Source organism: Pantherophis guttatus, chromosome 1 (genome assembly GCF_059756535.1).
Source record: "Pantherophis guttatus breed Tessera chromosome 1, ASM5975653v1, whole genome shotgun sequence".
In the NCBI taxonomy this organism is placed as follows: Eukaryota; Metazoa; Chordata; class Lepidosauria; order Squamata; family Colubridae; genus Pantherophis; species Pantherophis guttatus.
Genome location: NC_142063.1, coordinates 142,786,176 through 142,806,258, shown reverse-complemented (window position 1 = coordinate 142,806,258; position 20,083 = coordinate 142,786,176). Strand labels below are relative to the sequence as shown.

Here is a 20,083-nt window from a genome sequence, read left to right as displayed (position 1 = left end):
CTGTTGCACGAACGGGCCGAGTTGGTTCTTCTGGCCCCCTACTGGCCCCGGCACCCGTGGTTTGTGGATCTGGTGGCGCTATCCATAGCTCCTCATTGGCAGATTCCAGACGACAGAATTTCTCTGTGGCAGGGTCGGCTGGAACATCCCAATCCTCAGTGGCTCCAGCTAACCGCTTGGAGGTTGAGCGGTTCCTCCTGTCCAAAGCAAGGGTCCCTTCGGAGGTAATATCTACTATCCAGGCTTCTCGTCATGAGTCAACCAACCGTATCTACAATGCCATCTGGATGGCCTTCTCTGCTTGGTGTCGCCACAAAAAGGTTCTTCCTACTGCTGCTTCCATCATTGATATTCTAGGCTTTCTACAGGACAGGTTCAAGTCGGGTCTTTCTCCCAATACTCTCAGGAGGCAGGTCTCGGCCATTTCCTCTATTCTCACCTGCGGTGTTTTGGAGACGGTTTCTACTCATCCTCTCATTCGTTCATTCCTCAGAGGTGCTTCCAATCTACGACCTCCTGCCATTCATCATTTTCCAACCTGGGACCTCAACAAGGTGCTCTTGGCCCTCTCTAGACCTCCCTTCGAACCTCTTTGGGAGGTCTCCTTGAAATTCTTGTCCTTTAAGGTAGCCTTTCTCATCGTGATAACCTCAGCTCGGAAAATATCAGAGTTGGCCGCTCTCTCAGTTCGTCAGGATCTCTGCATTATTCATACTGATCGGGTGGTCCTCCGTTTGGATCCAACTTTCATCCTGAAGATCAATTCGGCCTTTCATCGTTCTCAGGAGATCATCCTACCCAACTTCTGCCCTTCGCCTCGTCATAGGCTAGAGAAGGTTTGGCACAAGCTTGATGTTCGTCGGGCCCTCAAGGTTTATATCGCCAGGACCTCTTCCTTTTGTCATTCTGAGGCCTTCTTCGTATCGTTCCAACCTCACTCCATGGGTTTGAAGGTCTCCTACACAACTCTGGGTCGTTGGCTCAGAGCTACTATTTCTTTAGCTTATGAGACTCAATCTCTACCTGTGCCTCGAGGCATTACCGCTCATTCTACCAGGAGCGCAGCTACTTCAGCTGCCTGGTCTACTCAGGCTTCTCTAGAAGAGGTCTGCTGTGCTGCCACTTGGACTTCACCATCTCCATTTATCCGACATTATCGGTTGGATGTTTATGCCTCTGCGGAGGCTTCTTTTGTAAGACGAGTTCTTCAGAGGGTCTACACCCAGGACAACGAGCGGAGCCGACCTTCTCCCTCCGAATAGGTACCTGGGCTTTGGTATAACCCAAGCGTGACTGGCGTTTCCACTGTGACTGAGAATGGGCATTGGTCTTATCTGATACGCCCTTTCTAGTTCACTAGGAAACGCCGGTCACCCCCTCCCTGGTGGTCCAGCACCTCTCGTGCTGGGCTTTGGCTGTTGGGAGGGGGGTCCTGGGGACTTCTTACTTCTCTTTTCTCCTTTCCAGACACGACAGTCTGCCTAATGTCCTAGTCTCAAAACTGGATACAGGAAGAGGCGGGACTTCTTTTGACTGGCAGACTCGGTCCTATGAAAACTGGATGAGTCACCTCCCAAGCATGACCAGCATTTCCTAGTGAACTAGAAAGGGCGCATCAGGTAAGACCAACGCCCAGTCTCCTCCATCCCCCTTCATATGTCATTACAAGTTGGACACCTTTGCTTCGGTGGAAGTGGCCTTTGGATGACGAGTTCTCCAGAGGGTCCACACTGAAGGGGTGACTGGGGACCAGGCTGCTTCCCGCCCTTAGAGCACCCCAGCTTTGGTAAGTCCCACTTCTGGATTCCCTCCACCCAGCGCCATGGAGAAGAGACCTTGGTCCTACCTGAAGGTTCTTTCTCATGGCGCTAGTAGAGGGAATCCAGGCCCACCCTTCAGCTGTCTGGTCCATAGTCCAGGATGGGGGGGGGGCTTAGGTTTCCACAGATTATGAGCCTCATCATTGCTGCGCCTTTGTTGAACTGGGGTGTCACCAGGCAAGGGAGGCGTTCCCAAAAATGATGACACGCTCAGTCTCCAGGCAGAAGAGAGAGAGCAAAACCAACTCCTATACCAGCACCATGAGAAAGAACATTCAGGTAGGACCAATGTCTCTTTTGGGTCATTGCCCCCGGGGTATATAAAGTCATTTTCGTCACTCAGTATGTTCCAGCTTTTATAATATAAACTGTTCTGCAAATGAACAAGAAAATGAATTCGGTGGAAGTTGTAGAAGTTATCTAGAAGACACTGCCAGAGGCATATTAACCCAAGGCTACAAAGATAGCTTTCTATTAATCTGCTAGTCACAATGATTCAAAGCTAGCAAAGAATCGTAAATGGTATGAATTGTACATACTTTTCTTTTCTGTGTTTGGACTTCCAAAAAAGTATATATAAACGATGTTTCTACTCCTTAAGGTTTTTACTTCATTTAACATCTTACTATGATTCTCAGTACATTTTAAGTATGGAAAATGGAAGTTAGTTTTCTTAGATCTATAATTCAAAGGTCCATAGAAGTTTTTTTTTCCCTATGATCCTTCACAGCCTCTCGGCAGTAAATAAGAGTACAAGATCATTTAAGGAATTGGCACAAGAGTGCTGTATGTAGATTAAAAGCTGCAATTGTTTTGACACACTTCAATGAGTTTTTTAATTACATAAACCAGAGCCTACTTCATCTGCTGTGCTTGTTTGATTGTACTTGTGGCATAATGGCACAAACGTGCCAAAACTGATCAATACTTTCTTAACTATTAGTAGGGAATGCTGCATGTGGAAAGGATAATATTGACAGACTTAGTCTGTGACTTAGTCTCTGAGAGATTAAGTCTGTGAGAGACTTAGTCTATACCATATCTATTTACTAAAAGTAAATAGTAAAAAAGTAATACAAAAGTTATATGAAAGCTTAAATTGACCAAGATTATAACAGATGACCATTATATGTATGGACCCCACTAGTGATAACCAAGGCATGTGAAAGATTGCAACTTGGAATCCAGAAAAATAAAACATAAAGAATATTAATTAACAAATGCAATGAAAAGAAAGATAATGTGTGTTTATAATATAAGAGAAAGATGAAATATTTTATTTACTAGTGGAAATAAATCTAATTTATATAACCACCCATTCGACAGGTAATAATCTGAATGGAAGTCTAATCTTGTAGAATGTATGTGTGAGGGGGGGGAGGGGAAGAGAAGAGGTCAATTTAATTATGAATTGAAGGGTTAAAATATATTTCAGTACCATATGAATTGATGTCATATAGGTTCTCTTGAATCTATATAAAAATAAGAATCCATGGGATGGTGATAATTATAGGTTATTATTTCAGTGAAGACTTAGAGAGATAAGTTCTGGAAAAAATGTGCAAGTTCTGAATTGAAGTGATCTTAAGGGGAAAATGCTTTCTTAGGTGACATGAAGGGGTAGGTAAGAACAAGATGAGAGAATATAGAAAAAGTGATTTATTTGGGTACCCAAAAATAAATGAGAATGATAATCTCTGACACAAAGGTGATGAGGTGCTGAAGGTGGAGAGATCAATTGTTGGTAATTCAACTTTCTTGGGAAAAATAGTTGACGTAGATTGAGTAAGGGTTTGGTTGTAATCACAGATGATGGGAAAGCTACTCAGAACAGAATTAAAGGATCTGTTTGGATTTCAATACATCCACATACAAAGGAGCAGGACTTCAAGTCTGCTGCCATGATGACCACCAACTTGTATCTTGATTTAAAAAATTTTTTTTTACCCCCATCAGCTGTTTCTGCCTTTTTTGCGATGTTTTCTCTCGATGTATTTTGAATCTATTTTCTTGCAAGTTAGTCTTTATAATACATGGCTGTAGCTGAGGGTAATCAGAATTTTGTTTCAAGGTTTATGGAATGTTTCAATGTCCTTAAGGTAAAGAATCCATGTACATTGGTTCATAAAATTTTGTTTAAAAGGGGAAAAGGAATACAGTACATTAAAAATACGGAGAAATCTAGTAAACCAGACTTTTAACTATCTTATTATTATATATTATTATTTTTAATAATAATAATAATAATAATAATAATAATAATAATAATAATAATAATAATAATGGTCTAAAGCTGTTTGGAGCTTTAGCTGCAGGCATTGGATTCCCATGCCTGCTGCTTATAATGAAGGGTGTGGGTTGCGTGGCAGTTCGGTTCTGACTTATTAGACAATAAATTCTGTTAAAGGAAGTAAAATTTAAGATTAGCAGGCACTAAAAATAACTTAGAAACTCTTGGGTCCCTTTGCTGCTATACAGCTCTTAACTAATGCTATTGTTGTGTGCTGCCCTTAGTCACCTTTGGTAAGTTGGGTAGCTATATAAATTAGTTTAACAAATAAATAATGCAGCTGAACACCTCAGCTTTTCCCTATCCTTAAATCTGATGCTGGAGGACTGCCCTGATAGGTTATTTGACTTCTGTTCTCTATATTCTTCTCAATTATTGTTCTCTTTTTCCTTCCTTCCTTCCTTCCTTCCTTCCTTCCTTCCTTCCTTCCTTCCATCCATCCATCCATCCATCCATCCATCCATCCATCCTATTGGTAATTATAACACCAGAAGGTCTGATAAAGTACAACCAAAAATAAAGCAGTGCTAATAAAATCATGAAAAAATATAGATTAATGAATAACTGAATGACATTTGTAGAAACTAGTAGTATATCCATATTTATCTCTTCTTTGAACTCCAAGATATGCTTGTGGCTGCACTCATCTTTAGTTTGTCTTAATACCATGAGCTGTAGCCTAACATGGTCCCTTTTCTGCTAACCTTCCATTACTTCAGTTTGTCCACGAAGGCTTCCATGTTTAGTAGGATTAAGTCAAGGATACATGACCCCCATACTTCCCTGCACTTTATGAAGGAGAACATTGTCAACAAAGTGATTCAAGAATTCCCGAACAAGCTTACTTGGCAAGGTTTGGCCTCCAACAAATATCAGTATAATTAGAATTGGGGAGATAGGGAAAGTATAGAGATGACCTAATAAGGCAAGTCAGTATTTATGGACCTCAGCAATTTAAGATGTAGTAAACATTTACAAATCATTTAAAACATAGCAATTATTTACACTTTGTCAAAACCAATTATAGATTAGAAGGTGTGTGGGCTATTAAGACATCTGTCTTGATTTAGTGTACTGCAAGTTTAAGCAGTGAGCATTCTGTAGTAATGATTTGTATATTTTTGACTCTAAGTGTGTTATATGAAGCCAACCATTGGGATTAGTAAACCTCTAAACTAAAACATGGTTTAATTTAGTGCAATCTCTGAACACAGCCAGCTAAGTTTTGTTATTAATAAGTGTGGCTTAGAGCCTTGTATGTAGCCAGTCATGGAAAGCAGTAGTGAGTTTCAAAAAGTTTTACTACCGGTTCTGTGGGTGTGGCTTGGTGGGCGTAGCATGGCTTGGTGGGCGTGGCAGGGGAAGGATACTGTAAAATCTTCATTCCCAACCCACTCCAGAGGAAGGTTAAAGCAAAATCCCCATTCCCTCCCAATCAGCTGGGACTTGAGAGGCAGAGAATAGATGGGGGCGGGGCCAGTCAGAGGTGGTATTTACCTGTTCTCCGAACTACTCAAAATTTCCACTACTGGTTCTCCAGAACTGGTCAGAACCTGCTGAAACCCACCTCTGATGGAAAGTCACCATCAATCATAACATAGACTTTTTTTTTAAAAAAAAGAAGCTTCCTATTATTCTTAAGAATCCATAACCCGAGTGATCTTTGGCTCCAGCATTTGATGAAGTCTGCAGCAGGCGCTAATAGATAGGCGATGGTAAAGCAGACAAAAAAAAAAATCTTTCTTGAATTTTGTTCCTGCCTAAATATAATCCCACACTACTGAAAGCAGTAGCCCTCTATGTAACAAACACAACTTGGCTGCCTACCAGGGTCACAAAGTGTGTCCTATTGAAACCATTCCTGCTATGAAAACAGGTGGCCTCATTCAGAATCAGGGATGGATTCCTTAAAGAGATCCAGCATTCTAGAGCCTGCTTGTCTTTTTGCTTCAAAATAGCACAAAGAAGAGTAGGGTAATATTTTGTTAATTGGATAGTTCTTCGAGCCACTCAGTTTATTTGAATACATTCAGTCACTGTTACTAAATTAGTTTCATGCCAAGCTGTTAAAAAGCTCTTTTCATGGTTCTGGGCTTGTTTTATGTATTTCTCTTTTAATAAAGAAGCAGCCAAGCATTTACAAACTTTGTAAAAGGAAAAATACATTCCTTAAAATCTGGTAGAGCAGTTCAGAATAACACTAAGGTAGACTTTGAGATAGTTCAGAACCAAAATTACAGTTTTAGTAACACTATGGGTTAATGTTGTTCGTTTGCTATTTTTTTCCTGTCATCTCATTTTTCATTTTTTGTAAGCTTTTAAGTATCTATTTGTCTTTTTTGGAAGAATTTCTTCTGATACCAGAGAAATAGCTGTTTTATCAATGCAAGGCATCCCACCAATCCTGAAGTATTTGCTGCTTTTAGCTTCATGTCATTACCACCTTGCCTTCTTTTTCCTGAATTTGGAATCCAACAATGTTTCTCAGCCTCATCCTTCCTTTGAATCTTTCAAAATGTTTGAATGTTATTACCGCAACTGATGAAAACCAATAATACAGTTTCAGTTGTTTTGAGGTAGGACACACACATGTATAAAACACTACAGTTGTCTTAGCAACAGTGTAGAAACAGCTGTCATAATCTTCAAGATGTATTTTAACTTCCTAGTCCCATGATGGCGAACCTATGGCACGCGTGCCAGACGTGGCATATAAGAGCCTTCTCTGTGGGCATGCACACCATCGCCCCAGCCCAGCTCCAATCATGTTTCTCCATCACGTTTCACTCAATCAATTCCAACTTCTCGCGAAAGAAAAAGATCTCGCAAAGTTGGAATTGAACTTTTTCACTTGCGCACTTCACAGTGGGCTTCCTGAAGCCCATTACCATGCCAACCCACAATGGGACCCATGCTGCTCTTTCAGCCCTCTGCTGCGACTCCCTGTCACCCTGTCGTGGCAGAGGGATGAAAGAGCTGTCACCCTGTCATGGCAGTGGTGATGGGCGAAGCCTTAGTGCTGGAGTGAAGCGTTCCTGTACTTGCCTTTGCGCGGCAACAGGATTCCACCTTCGTTGTGGAATTTGCTGTTGCCTCCAGCAAAGAGGACTGGGAGAGAATGGCGGGGGGTGGATCTTGCAGGGTGGGGGCCATCCCCTAATCCTGGCCTTCCTCCTCCCTTGGCAGCACCAAGAGAAAGAAGGGTGTGTATGGGGAAGCGCTCCCCTTCCGCGGCTGAGTGCCGAGCACAAAAGCCCAGCTGGGGGGGGCAGCCCGGCAGAAGCACCCCCATTGGCAAGTCAGACAATGGAGAGACCTGGCTCAGCTCTCACAGGAAGACACTGTTCGGCACCTCCGGACATGAGCTGCTGCCTTTAAAATGCGCTGCACCTTTGAGGAAGCTGGACAGTGATGGCTGGGGCTGTGGGGGGCGGGCAGCGGAGGCGTCAGGGCTGCTCTGGAGGGAAGAAAGGAAGGAAGGAAGGAAAGGAAGGAAGGAAGGAAGGAAGGAAGGAAGGAAGGGAGGGTGAAATCAGAAGAGAAGGAAGGAAGGAAGGAAGGAAAGAAGGAACGAAGGAAGGAAGGAAGGGAAAAAAAAGAAGGAAGGAAGGAATAAGGATGAGATGGCCCTCCAGAGGTTACTGCACTACACTCCCATCATTCCTGAGTTGTGCTGTTAAGGAAATCCAGTGCCACCAGGGAGAAGTCAAGTTATGCAAGAGTGATTGAAATTCCTCACAAAACCTTATTATTCAGGTTAAATTGCTATGTTGGCACTTTGTGATAAATAAGTGGGTTTTGGGTTGCAGTTTGGGCACTCGGGGCCCTAAAAGGTTTGCCATCACTGTCCTAGTCCATCTCACAGCTCTGAGATGTCCCAGTAATTTCCTGTTCAACTGCTAACAGAGTCTGATATGCTTAGCATCCAAGACAGATAAGATCATCAAAATGCTAGTGCCTCCTGAGTACATTCAAAGAAATAAATAACTTGTTTCACTGCATGCGTAAACCAACTGTCTGCCTTTCAAAAAACGGATGTTACTTTTCATACACAAAAGTTGTAGGAACACTAAACATCTTTAGAGAGCAGCCAGTTGAGGAAAATTGCAGAACACTGAATACTTTTAGGGAATGACATTTTATTTATTTATTTAAAAGATTTATACGGCCATTCATCTTAAGCAACTCTGAGTGACTTACAACAACAATTTTCATGGATATCAGATTGTTGAACTTTATCTGTGTGGATAATTAATTCTCCTAATTAATAGGAGAAATCCATCAATGATTGAAGAATAAATGATAATTAAGATGCGTTCCGCACATAATTTCATGACTTCCTTGTTTTATATACAACATACAACAATCCTAAATGTTTGAGAAGAACCAGTGTAACTGAATAAGGGAGACAGACACTTGGATTCCATCTCAACTCTGAACACTTCTTGGAAACATGTATGTTGTTACGAACTCACTGAGGGAAAAGCAACAATACAGGATAATATTGTAGTATATTCTGCCAGGAATTAAAAAGGAACTGGCTGGCATTGTTTGTAGACTCACTTCTTGTTTAATTAGCATAGCTCTTCAATGGAGTTTGATTAGTTTCATTGTACATGTAACTACTCTAATTAGTATTTTCACATAGGTGTTTTATATTTAGTTTCAAAATCTTAAAGAATTTTAAACAAACCATAGGGAAGAGTCTTGTAATTAACTTCAAACTCTTATTTCAAATCCATCTAACCCCTTAGTAACTTCCCAAAATAAACATTCTAATCACTCTTTTTGCTATTTATTCCAACATTGGAATTTTTAAAAGTTCTTAAACTTGTATAAATTTTATTTTGGCAGCGATAGCAGGAAACTCACCTGGTGCAATGCAAGTTGTCAATTTGTAGATGCTAATATCCAAAAGCCATTGACAAGAAACTTTCAGGAGTGTTTTAAGGAAGAAAATATTGCAAACCCAGTGTCTTTTTGAAGATTTTGACTTGGGCAAAGACAGCTTTTCCTTAGCTCCCAGAGCTCCCAGAGCTCTAAACCCTGCTGAAGACCCTGTCTTACCGTTTCCTCATTGGGAGCCATGTATGGAGGGCTTGTGGGCAATTTTAGGTTCTCTCCTTGCTCAGGAGAGGAGTTCTAAGGAGCTGATCTGTTTGCTAGCTCCTTGTTCTGCCATGGCCATCGACTCTACTGTCAGCAGAGCCAGCTTTCAGTCTCTGTCCTTTAAACTCCTTTAACTATTGTTTGTCTTCAAACAGCCGAAGGGAATGCTAGCCATAATAAAAGCATTTGTATTTGTGTATGTACTGCACTTTCAGAGTTACAGGAATCATGACTATAGGTAAAATGCTGAAATATTGAAAGTTTGCAATGCCTTTTCAAACATGATCCCTTTTCCCAGTGTATATAATTCCACCTTAGTTGTATATGAATATAGCTATAGTCACGACTGTAGCTTTTAATAGCGGCTACATTCATGTACTAATAAGATGGAATTTTATACACAGAGTGCCAATATATTTGAAAAGCCAGGACCCACCATTACACCATTTAACTAACTTTCTGGAGGGTCACAGGAGACTGCCTGCTGACATTGTGACTGAAATTAGTAAAATTGCATGCTGAATCCCAGGCTAAGGAAAAATGCCTGACAACCCTGCTTGCTTGTGCTCTATATGTCAAACATGTTTTGCCATATTATCTCATTGCACCTCCAGATTATTGATCAGGAGTGACATAACTGCTTCTTTTGTTGTTGTTAGTTGCGAAGTCATGTCCGACCCATCGCGACCCCCATGGACAACGTTTCTCCAGGTCTTCCTGTCCTCTTCCATTCTCTGGTATCCATTTAAGCTCACGCCTACTGCTTCAGTGACTCCATCCAGCCACCTCTTTCTCTGTAACTGCTTCTAAGTACATATAATAAAGATAACAGATTTTAGAGCAAGGATATTACTGACTGGAATGAAAAAGATAGCAGCTTAGTTTGGTGTGGCAAAAATGGTGAATCCCTAGCATTAGGGAGAGAATTTCTGCCATTTTTTTTCCTGTTAGAAAGACTTGTGAAAAGTTGTATTTGTTAAAAAGGAGTTTCAAAAGAGAAAAGGATTCCAGTGAAATTCTCATGGAAGAATATGTTATCTAATCTTGCTAAGGCCTGAATAGTTGAGTTGTGTTTGAATGTTCTGTCTTTATTGGTTTCCCATACTTCAAGTCAATCCATAGAAAAAGTATCAAGAGATAACTTCCCCTTACAGATTTTTCAGGAGCGATCCTACTGAAATAGCTAAAGAAAAATCTGTCCCTGAAGAAATTCAGAAAAATCATTGAATTAATTTCTCTAGTTGCAGATTTGGTGGAGAATCTCAACAGTTGATTACTGCCCGACTCAGTGAGCCTGATTTTAATAGGTTAGCCGGTGTGTTTGTTTACTGTTTTGCTGAATAGAGCCAAACAGTTATTGGAAGATTTACCGTCACCGTACTTTCAGAAGCCGCTGAAAGTAACCTAAAGTAACCTAAAAACAGGCTCTGAAGATTTTTAGGACCTCCATTTATATGTGAATAGGGAAATTGGCCTGGTTTTAATTTAATAGTGTTTTACGTTTAGCTGAGAATTTTAGTCCTAACACATTTGGAGGATTCACCAAAAATGGAAGAAAGAACAGTGTGGGATATATACTTCAGGAATGTCTGCATAATTATGTGACCTGGCTTTCAAATACTTAGAAAACCACATCCGTTATTTTCTTTTGGGGGTTCATTATCTGAAACCCATTAGATCTTTTTTAAAAAAGTTCCCAGTTTTTTTCTTGCCATGCTCTCAACTTTTGAGATTTTTTTCCTCCAGTCTCCTCCTCCATTGTTGAATAACAATACATTTTGTTGGAATGATGAGTTAGAATTATTTTATGCTCTCAGTGATTATTCTTTTTCTCCTTGCAGAGAGCAGTCCTCCCCCTCCCTCTTCTTATTTTGCTCTGCCAGCTATGTGGAGTTTTTTGTAGATCCCTAGTTTGTCATAGAAGCACAGGAAACAAAAAATATAAAGGGCATTTGAGGACTTCTGTTCTATCAAAACAAAAAGTTTATTTTTTTCTTTGCTTCTTGTTTCTAAGTGGCAGATTTCTTCTGGGAAACCAGCTAATTAATTTATAAAATGTTAGTATTCACAGCCCATTGCCATACTTCTATGAAATTAGTTTTCTATGAGCTACAAATGTAAATGTTCTGAATGTAAATAATATGGGCAAAAGAGATTTGATGCTGCTTGGTGGGCTTATATTTTGTCATGAATTTAATTTGTTGCTTCTTCATTGCCTGTTAATGTGGCCATATTTTTTACTTAGAGAAAGTATTAATAATTTTCAGTATTCAATTTCTAAGGAGAGATTATTCTATGCATGTGGTTACCCAAAACTTCCCATACTTGTAATACATAAATGGCACAAGTCAGTTTTGTGATGGACGTTACACATTTAGTCACACGAAATGTGAAAGTAAACCTGGAAAAAATGCATAAGTCTTTTAAGAGATGGTATGGGGAAGATAAGGAAGAGGAAATGGAATGGAGTGATTAAGCAGTAGAGAGTATTTCCCCCTGAAATAGCTCGGCTTCTGAAGTAATCATTTTCAAATAATGAATCATGACACTAATAGTGATTTGATCATTATTTGTAGGATTTCCTACACAAAATATGAGTCTTTGATTGAACTGGAGTGGTTGACAATTTGGTAATTAATACCAATTGTAAAATCACAATTGTTCTATAGTATAATACTTTTGTATGCTGCGTGTGTATTGTATGTTTTCAATGTTATTATTGTCTCCTTCATTGATATTATAGTGCGGTTAGCTCTATATAAGGCTTTCTATCAATGAGTGAGTGGTAGGGCAGAGCAAGAGAATTGCCAAAAGAACCAGTTACCACAGCTCATTTTATATGCTGATTTATCAGTTACTATTTTTGTAGTTCTTTTACGTACTTCGTTGAGATAAAATTCAGATGACTGAAACAATTAGGAATAAGTACACTGAAGTAGTGTTGGCCCAGAAGAGAGAATCTTTATCAGAAATGGCTGTAGACTGGTTTATATAATTTCAACTATGTGAGGACAAAAATGTTGGGAGATTAAAGAAGGCGTGTGTGGGTGCACGCATATGCACAGAACAGCAGCCCAATTAGACTGTCCAGTGAAACTCTGGTTTAGATCAAAGGATTGCAGAAACTGGCTTGGCCTGTAACTGGATCAAACCGCAATGCTGAATATGCTGCTTTGGGTTTTGTACTGACTTCTTAGAGTGATGTAATTGCTATGGATCCTGAAGTCAGGTCCTGCATGTTTTTAGATCTGATGCATTATAATGAGTTAATTTCCTCCCCAATTTTAAATCCTTTGGAAGGGGTGGCAGTTCACTTACTCCCAGACTGGCAGATAACTCTGAAGTGACAAGAAACGGTTAGCACTTCTGAGTGTATCTCAGCACAGCTGAATATCCTTGCCCTCCTAGAACACTAGGAGATCAGTTGGTATCTTTGAAGTCTTTATCAGCCTAAGGCCGTGATGGCGAACCTATGGCACGCGTGCCACAGGTGGCACACATAGCCATATCAGTGGGCACGCGAGCTCAGCCACCTGATTTTTGGGCCTTCTGGGCCCACCAGAAGTAAGGAAACAGGCTGTTTCCTGCCTTCGGAGGGCCCTGGGGGGTGGTGGGGAAGGCCTGTTTTTTGCTCTCCCCAGGCTCCAGAGCCTTTCTAGGAGTCTGGAGAGGGAGAAAACGGCCTTCCCCACTCCCTCAGAAGCCCTCTGGAGGCCAAAAATGGCCCATTTGCCAACTTCTGGTGGGACCAGAAGGCCCTATTTTTGCTCTCCCCAGGCTCCAGTGGGGACCAGAAGTTGGCAAACGGGCTGTTTTTGGCCTCCAGAGGGCCTCCGGTGAGGTGGGGAAGGCCGTTTTCTCCGTCCCCAGGTTCCTAGAAAGGCTCTGGAGGGATAGCAAAAAACGGGCCTTCCAGTCCCACCGGAAGTTGGCAAATGGGCCGTTTTCCTAGAAAGGCTCTGGAACCTGGGGAGAGAGAAAAACAGGCCCACCGGGCCATCACATGCCAGGAGCAGGGGGAGCGGGGGGGTCATGCACGCATGCATGGGCGGGGTGCATAGAATTATGGGTGTGGGTGCATGCACATGCGACCCCCCGTGCTCCCCCTCCTCCTGGCACGTGATGGCAAAAAGGTTAGCCAACACTGGCCTAAGGCTTGTTTGAGGTGAGAAGCTTGTATCACTTCCTACATGTGCCTGATGACTGGTAGGGAAAGGACTAGTTGCAGAACCTAAGTAGTGGAGATACTTAGCTAGGTTGTCATTATACTGATTTTCTGTATCTGGGGCAAGGCAATCTTTTTGCATGTGTGGATGATGTAACCAGACCAGTGGGATTTTTAAAAAATTAAATAAGAATATTTAGTCTGTCAGATGGTTTAACATTCTTAATTCAATTGTGATTTTTTTCAGATACACAAAATGATTCAACCAAGTTTTGATAATGTAGTTTGGCAATCTCTATGGGGAATTCAGAAAAAGGCTAAAGCAGGGATGGTAACTATGGCCTCTTTGCAACCTGTCGACTTCAACTCCCAGAATTCCTCAGCCAGCATGGTGTTGGTTCACAGGTTGCAATGGGGGAATAGTTGCTCTTCCCCGCCCCCAGGCTAAAGACAGCAACATGAAATATACTCTTGTGCAATTCAATGAGAAAGACATATGCAGCACCTGAATGTTTTGAAGCCATGGACCTGGACAAATGCAATAATTCAAAATATACAGCAGAAATGTCAATTTTGAGAGGAATATCTATTTTATCTGTTACTTTAAAAAAAAGTAGATATAAGTATATGCACTGAAAAAGAAAATGAATGTACTGATCACACATCCAGTAGTAGTATGTGGGTATATCCTTGATACTTTTTAGCGAATGCATCCTAAAGGGAGAGTACAGGCAGGCTGTGATCAGTGCAAGTTCGACTAATACATTTGATTTAGTGCAATTTGTAAATTGATAGCAGCTTCTGTTTAATGTGATCCAAAATTCAGTTAATGAGAGGCTAACCCATATTCAGTTGCTGTTGGAATTTTAGATGCTGCTAATCTTCATATGTTCAAAATGGGAAAAAAAGAATATATTGTATGAGAGAAACAATACAAGTTTTGTTTTAAAAAAGGCTTATTACATTATAGCAAACATTTGATGTAACTGACAGACATGAGTATGGTCATAATAATCCTAAAAAGGATAAGATAGTGGAATGCCTGAATCTGAAGTAGATTTTGTTTTTAATGATGTTTTCTATAGCTACTCTGTGACTTAGTTAACCATAAATTTAAATTAGTATATTTCTATCCCTTACTATAATATTTCATTAATATACATATATATATGCTTATGTTTAATTTTTTTCATTGCCTATTTCTGTCAAGCTGTTACCAATTATCACAATTTCTATAGAAATATCTCTTAGAATATGGCAAATTCAAGTAATGCAGCCATTTCATCGTATTCACTAACTACATTAATTGAGACCTGCCTGTAATTACAAATGACCTGCAGTTAGAAATGAATTTGTTGCCTTTAGGTTGATAATTATTAATTTTAGGGGATTTAAAAAAATGATTAGTGTAATATATCAGTGACAATTTAGTAGAATATTCTATATACTTTCTTTAGGATGCTACTAACATTCGAACTCCACACTTGATGAAATCAAAATACTGATAAAACATCAAGGGAAAAAATACTTATGATGGTACCGGGTTGAAATAATTCAGGCAGAATTTTAAAGACATCCTAATTTTTTTTTGCATAATGAATCTGATCAGGATAAAACTTCAGAACCTCGGACTTGATAAATGCCACACAGGGAGCTGCTGATCATTCCTAAAAAAAAAGTGAAAATACTTTTAGTAGTGTTGTGGTGCCTATGAAAATAGGAACAAAGAACAAACAAAAAGCTGAATCACAGGCAATCTCATTTGATCCCATAACTGGACTGAAAGCTCTAGTCTATAACTTTCTTTTATTGCCTCTGTTGCAATGATAATCTCTCTCTCCCTCTCTCACTCCCCCTCCCTTCCTCTCCCTCCCTCTCCCTCCGTCCCTCCCTCTCTCTCCCCCTCTCCCCCCCTCCCTCCCTCCTTGGGAGTAATCGTCTGTAGGTTATGGATCTTCCTATATGAACTTGATACATTGTTGTCTACATAATAATAGCTAGGAACCAAGCCAGCATTCTCCCTTTATATATCATATGTATTTATTAAGCCATTTTATTTAATATGTCCAAGTCCCAATTTTTCTTCTTGCTGCTAGTGAGAATAGGTATCTGGTAAAATAGTTGGGCCTTTACATTTTCCAAATGCTTTAAGGACATTAATTAATCAGCTGCTATCTTTGGAACCAATTCGGACCAAATTCTCAGTTTGAGGGTTCTGCTAGACATAAACTTTGAAGCCCATGTCAAAACACTGTTCTAGCAGTGCATAGTGATATCCTATTCTAAGATTACTAAAACATCTTTAGTAAGATAAGTCAAGATTCAAGCTACAGAAGATGGAACTGCACTGTTCGATAAGCTGCAACTCTGATGTTTTATGCTGAAATTTCTCTTTCAAATTTTTAGATTTAATCAACATCAGTCTGCTCCTACGTACTACGTACAATCCTTGCATTGTATGTTGTTATATTCATATTATTTGTTGTAAAATCTCTCTTTCACATGCTTAGCATTTGCTGGCTAAGATTATGCCTTGCAATAAACAAGCAATATTTTTTGAGTTACAAGATAATATTATATCGTCTTTATTGTATCTGTAAAATGGCATTTGTTCCAATAAACTCTTAAATTAGTGAGGAAAGTTAGGAAAATCTGACTGAATTGCAAGTTCAAAGAAAAAGCCCCAGATTCAATCCTCAATAATTTGAATCTCGAAAGAGCCAGAATCAACCAGTGTAGACGAGACTGAATTAGAGATTTCCATTTCTCCACACAACAACAACAACAACAACAACAACAACTGATTTAGTCCCAATGAATGGGGTTTATTTGTTTCAAAAATGTATGAGTTCCTCAGCAGCACTCAATGGTGATACTCCATGAGAGAATAAAATCAATGCAAGTAAAAGAATAGATAAACCAGCATCAGCAAAAATAGCAGATAAATGTCACAGAAACAGAAAAGCCACCATAACATTAAAAATGCAGCAGAAGTAAAACCAATAAAAAAAACTTTGCCTAGTATGATAATGATAACAAAGAAAGTGCATTTTGATTTCTTGAAGCAGTCATGGTGATTAAACTCTCTCCCCACTCTGCAATCTTAAACAGACTTGAGAATGTTTGATAAGTTAATTTGTTGCAGAGAAATTAGGAAGCCATACTAGAAGAAGCTAACAGCATCCTGGAATCTTGCTCTCTAGTTAGTTAGTCTCCAGGCTTAAATCCTGGTCTTTTCTCCCATCTTTTCAAGTCAAACAGCCATTATATCTGCTTGATCCTGATCGTGAAGATTTCTAGCATCTGTCTCATGCTTGTAAAATAGGTTTTAATAGTATGAGATTCAGAGATTCTACCTCAGTAATTTCAAGTCTGAAACCAGGATGTCTTATGGGCCTGATACAAAAGTCTCCAGTGATTCACAAATTAATAAAATGTATCATGGTTTGCCATCATATAAATATACCAATATTTTTTTTAAAAAAAAAATTATTGCAAAATGAAGTTGCTTTTTCAGCATGTCATTTTGGCCACTTATCTAACCAAGTGGTTTTCATTACCCAAAACAAATTTAATATGAATGTCTGTGTATAAACAACATAAAATATTGAGCTAAATCATCATCTTGAAACTTCACAAAGAAATAAAAAGTATAGTAATGTTGCTTTTCAATTTGGCATGCGTCCCCTTCTCATAAGAGCATTTGCTTCCTAAAACTTTAGCTCAAAATTTTATGGAAAGGAAATTAAAGCATGCGTTCTGTCACAATGAAAATAAGCAAGTATCGTTTGGAATTTTCCAATTTATCATTTAAGAGAAAGTATGGGGCTTCGAGTCAAAATTTAAACTAAAGCCTCACCTTTCTCACAGATGGATGTGGTCATAGAGAACCACGTAGATGAACCCGGCAAAGATATGAAGACCATTAGCAAAACATAAACTCGGTCTGAGGGGGGAAAAAGACAGTTTGAGAAAGTTGCCCTGTCTTGACTCTCTTGAGTTGAAGAGGGAGAGAAAAGGAAATGCTGCAGGGCTTTAGAGATTCTGTTACTATATAGCCTAAATACAGTAAATAAAGGAGAGTTCCAGTATTTCTTGGAGAGGATATTTCCTGACTTGGCCAATCTAGAACGACTGACAGGTGGAAAGTAGCCATCTTAGCGCAGAACCTGGGACCATCTCTGTTGGGATACACCAAGGAGGGAGTGGAACTTCATGCCTCAAAGCAATAGGCCAGAGCTGCTCACTTGAGGGCAGCTCCATGGTGACAGACAAAGGAGAGTCCAGGATGGAGAAACCTGTGGAGGATGCAGAACCTTCACATCAGCCCCAAATAGCAGAGCTCCCTTGACAGATTGTAAGAACACATTCTTGTTCCTGCCACTCTGTTGGGGATGATGTTCTACCTTTCTTCGCATCAGAAAGTAATGCTTTTCTCCTGGCCAAGTTTGTTAAGACGCATCGCCACCACTGTTGCCTCCTGCCTATGCCCTCCTTTCTAAAGGGGCCATCCTAAGTAAAGGCTGTAGAGCAGTGGTGGGATTCAAAATTTTTTACTATCGGTTCTGTGAGCGTGGCTTGGTGGGTGTGACATGACTTGGTGGGCGTGGCTTGGTGGGCATGGCAGGGGAAGGATACTGTAAAATCTCCATTCCCTCCCCACTCCAGGGGAAGGTTACTGCAAAATCCCCATTTCTTCCCAATCAGCTGGGACTCGGAAGGCAGAGAATAGATGGGGGCGGGGCCAGTCAGAGATGGCATTTACGGGTTCTCAGAACTACTCAAAATTTCCGCTACCAGTTCTTCAGAATTGGTCAGAACCTGCTGAAACCTACCTCTGCTGTAGGGTGCAAGGGGGCCCTGAGGAAAGTCAGCCTGTCTTTAATTACTGTGTTGTTTCCCCTGACTGATGCAGGTGGAAGAAACCTACACATGCTTGTTAGCAATAGAGGAGGCTTGGACAAAGGGGAAAGTATCAGAGGAAAAAGAATGTTGTTTCTTAAGGGTGCATGGGCCAGATTAAAGCCCCACAGGCCCAGGAGGCCCAGTCCTTGCTTATAAAAAAAGGCAAGTTCATATGTTGTCACAATATGTATTCTAATACTGATTGTCTTACTGTATGTTATTTGTTGATGTAATTGTGGAATAACATGAAGTAATTGGAGGCCCAATTTGGACCTCAGTTCTAAACTTATTTATTCACTGATAAAATCGAATATTTGCAAAAGGTCAGGATGCTTGTGAAAAATGTGTACACCATCCTACAGTTTATCATGAGAAGTGAGTTTTATTGAGTTGTGCTACGTTTTGATTGAATCCTGTGACCTTTCCAAGGAGAGTAATCTCTGTTCTATTGCCATCTATTGAACAAGTTCTGAACCTTACTTGAGCAGCCCCTAGGTTAAACAAGAGGATCTGTTCCAGGAACTGTTACTTAAGCTGATTTTTCACATATGTCAGATTGCTTGCCAAGTACGGGCATGAAAATAGTAGCTGCTATTTTTGTGTCTCTTTGCATAAAGTTGGAAGAGCATAAATCATGACTTACAGTATCCGAGCTCTGCCTGCAATAGGTTGCCGCGCTGTGTCCATTGCTTTTATAGAATACATTTAAAGTTTTTAGAATACATTTAGAATGACATTTGAACAAAAGTAGCCACTGTTGAACAAAAGGTATTTTCTGTGCTTGAGCTTATCTCAGAAGCAAAAAAAAAAAAGAAAGAGAAGGAAATGACTGTTAATGCGCTATTCGGTCAGAAAAAGAAAAAGGCCAACTTCATAAATAAAACATAACTTGGAAAGGGAGTTAAAAATAAATGCCTGACCTTGGATAATTTTTCCTCCACATTTGCTTCTTTATGTATTCTATCCATCATTTTGTTAATAATCTTCTTCTCTTTGCAGGGATCAGCAGATTCATACACAAGCAGACCATCAGATTCTGATGTATCTCTGGAAGAGGACAGGGAAGCCATCCGCCAAGAGAGAGAACAGCAAGCAGCTATTCAGCTTGAAAGAGCAAAGGTATCCCCCTCCCTCTCATTTGTTCCTCTTGTCTCCTTCCTTTTATTTATTTACTCCCCCCCCCCCAATTTTTAGATTTCAAAAGAGAGAGAAAAATTATGCCATGGGGAAATCCAGCCACACCTTCAGTAATTTTCTGGAGTGGGTGGGTGGGTTATTTTTCAGCATAAAGTACCTTTTAAATCAGTGGTTTTGTGATACCGTCTCTCTCTCCATCTGTACGTATTTGTGAACAGGTTTTAGCCCCCTGGAACTCACACTATCTTCTGTCTGCCCTGTGAGAAAGATCAGGCCAAGAAATCGATGACATTTATGTCTAAAACTACTGTTTTGGAACAGTTATAGTAACAGAATTTTGCAAATCTGAATGTGCTTCTTCCTCTCTCCCTTTATCTTCATGTCAAGTAGGAAAGGCTTGTCTGTGGTGTTTTTTCAAATTAGTTTCTTGGAATAGACTCAAGCCAGGCTTGTCTGACTATTGTCTTGGTAGGGCTGTTCCTCCTGTCCTTCAAGGCCATTCTCCCTGCCTCTTATATCTTCTGTTATATCACAGTTTATTCTAAAGTCGTCTAACTTAATAATTTACCATATTTTTCGGAGTGTAAGACGCATCTTAGTTTTTGGGGAGGAAAATAAGAAAAAAGGTAATTGGCAGATGGATTGGCTTCCTGGAAT

The 20,083-nt window shown here is 40.0% G+C and overlaps 1 protein-coding gene and 1 long non-coding RNA gene across 4 annotated transcripts in view; one reads left to right on the top strand and one right to left on the bottom strand.

The window, feature by feature from the left end:
- CACNB4 (calcium voltage-gated channel auxiliary subunit beta 4) overlaps positions 1-20,083 on the top strand; it is a 128,595-nt gene that overhangs the window by 75,118 nt on the left and 33,394 nt on the right. For all 3 annotated transcript variants that reach the window (XR_004592580.3, XM_034425050.3, XM_034425058.3), the window contains one exon: positions 19,289-19,408. Coding sequence is in view for 2 of the 3 variants with exons in the window: in XM_034425050.3 (XP_034280941.1) it covers positions 19,289-19,408 (120 nt within the window). In the remaining variant the exon portion in view is untranslated. The remainder of the gene's footprint in view (positions 1-19,288; positions 19,409-20,083) is intronic.
- Positions 8,233-15,053, bottom strand: LOC148116582 (uncharacterized). The gene is made up of 2 exons (XR_015731121.1): positions 14,925-15,053; positions 8,233-10,025 (listed from the first exon to the last, which is right to left on the bottom strand). It is a non-coding gene; the product is annotated as an uncharacterized LOC148116582 (long non-coding RNA).